Source organism: Schistosoma haematobium, chromosome 1 (genome assembly GCF_000699445.3).
Source record: "Schistosoma haematobium chromosome 1, whole genome shotgun sequence".
Lineage (NCBI taxonomy): Eukaryota > Metazoa > Platyhelminthes > Trematoda > Strigeidida > Schistosomatidae > Schistosoma > Schistosoma haematobium.
The window spans coordinates 54,819,868-54,821,821 of NC_067196.1; the positions used below are offsets into that span (position 1 = coordinate 54,819,868).

The 1,954-nt window shown below is 32.3% G+C and overlaps 1 protein-coding gene across 1 annotated transcript; it reads left to right on the forward strand.

Moving 5' to 3' along the window:
• The first annotated feature begins 291 nt into the window (after nt 1-291).
• Nucleotides 292-1,458, forward strand: MS3_00001627 (uncharacterized protein). Its single transcript, XM_051209092.1, has one exon. It carries the CDS (start codon nt 410-412, stop codon nt 1,127-1,129), a length of 720 nt encoding a protein of 239 aa, XP_051074520.1. The 5' UTR covers nt 292-409; the 3' UTR covers nt 1,130-1,458.
• The last annotated feature ends 496 nt before the right edge of the window (nt 1,459-1,954 follow it).

Consider the following 1,954-nt stretch of genomic DNA (forward strand, 5'->3'; position numbering starts at 1 on the left):
CATTTTTCTAAAATATTTATGTAACAAGGATGATTACAACCAGTTGATTTAAATTAGACACTAGAGGTAATTCAATATGATCACCAATAAACGATGGAATAAATGATGAAATTCCCATTAATCCTATCCCAAAATCAAGTGAACTATGAAACTTGAAGATCAGTAACTTGATTCTTATTGATTTGGAAAATATGTACAAATAAGCATACGTAAGAATTTTTCATCCTACATAGGGCCATTAATCATGTTTTTCGATACAGGAATTAGTACGATAAAACGTTCTGAAAATCCATTAATTAATTTACTTTGGCTTTTACACACTATTTAAAACTTTTATTATTAATCCATTGTTTAAATAACTACATAAATACAGTCTAAATTGCGTACAGAGCTAGAAAATGGTTGCAGAATGTATGAATGTGTCGATGAAAACCTCTATGAAGCCTTGACAACCAGTATTGTAAGAGAAGCAATATCAGTCATTCATGATCCACTCAGTGGGCCAGGAACGTTCATTTCAGAGACATGCCCTGTAGCGGGTTCTAATCTCATTGTCCCCAAAACACAATGCACAAACACTGACTTGTCCAGCTCACAGAAGGATAATATCTTGTTAAATGCACATGAAATTGTTGCAGTACCCGTACACGAAGAAAGACAAAATGAATCAAGCAGCATAATGAAGACAATTGCATCAAATCGAGTTCATCATTCTACGACAAAAGTATCTGCTGAATGTACCTATCTGGGTTCTCTAGTTGTTTTACCAGATATGAGTTACCATAATGGCTTACATTTTCTTGTTCAAATTTCTTACAAAAATGAGAAAAATATGTCGGATGTATCAAACTATGATCAAGAAGCTAATGAAATTGTGATAGATGCTGATTACTCTAGTGATTCACTATCTACCAATGAGATTTTCAAGAAATTTGGTGAAAATGTTTCAGAAGAATCAAACTTTAATGACCTCATATCAAGTGTCGTTGATCCTCACCATCTAGTCAGTTCTAGTGAACTCTCTATTCAAAGCGGGAAATATGTTTTAAATCGAGTCACACTAACTGTAGCTTGGGAATATGAAGACCCAACATTATTTCGTGGGCAAGGACAAAGTCATAAAATTTAAAGATGGATCTCAACTTTGAGTCTTCAAAAAAAAGAAGGGGAGGTTATATGATGGAAAGAAAAGTCAATTTTCGGTTGATTTACTGATTATTAGTTTTGTTCAATATTACTTCCGTTTCGATTCAATGTAATGATTACTAAATATAGTATTTGTTTTCTTTTTTCGTATCATATTTTTTTATGTATAATATACCATATTCTTGTACTCAGTTGACATGAACTATTCTCAGTCTGTGATTTGTTATAACTTTAAGTATTTTTCAGATATGTGATTTCATCCTAATTATTAATCAAACTGTGTGTACAATTTGTATACAAATCAATGTATTTTCGACTAAGGTCGTCGTCGTGTTTTGAGGTGAGTAGATCTTCACTTATATCAGTCTCTGTGTTTTTACTTTCGCGTCGTGGGAATTGTGGAGGTCCCTCATTCCGAGTATAAGTGATAAGCGTCTCCGACACAACAATCAGCGACGACCAGATATAACAAAGTAGCATTCGAACAACAAGACATATCAGTATACTAAGCATGTATCAAAGTTATGAGTTTTTAGAATTAATAAACAGGAATTCGATAAATTTTATCGATCATAACAAGTGGCTAATATTAACATGTTTTGTTATGAGAAACAAGTATAATAGAATATTGCATACATCTTTTTCTTCTATTAATGTAAACGGAATACATTCATTAAGACATTAAATAAAAAAGATTGTTTCACTGAAGAGTTCTCTCTTCAGCGAATTCATTTTCAAAGCTGTACAGTCGCAGGATGACAAATAATTACAGTAATAATGATCAGCAACTTATAGCCACATTATTCAC

Bases quoted from the DNA above. Each gene is read 5' to 3' on its own strand.
- MS3_00001627 (XM_051209092.1), top strand. From the start codon at position 410: ATGTATGAATGTGTCGATGAAAACCTCTATGAAGCCTTGACAACCAGT.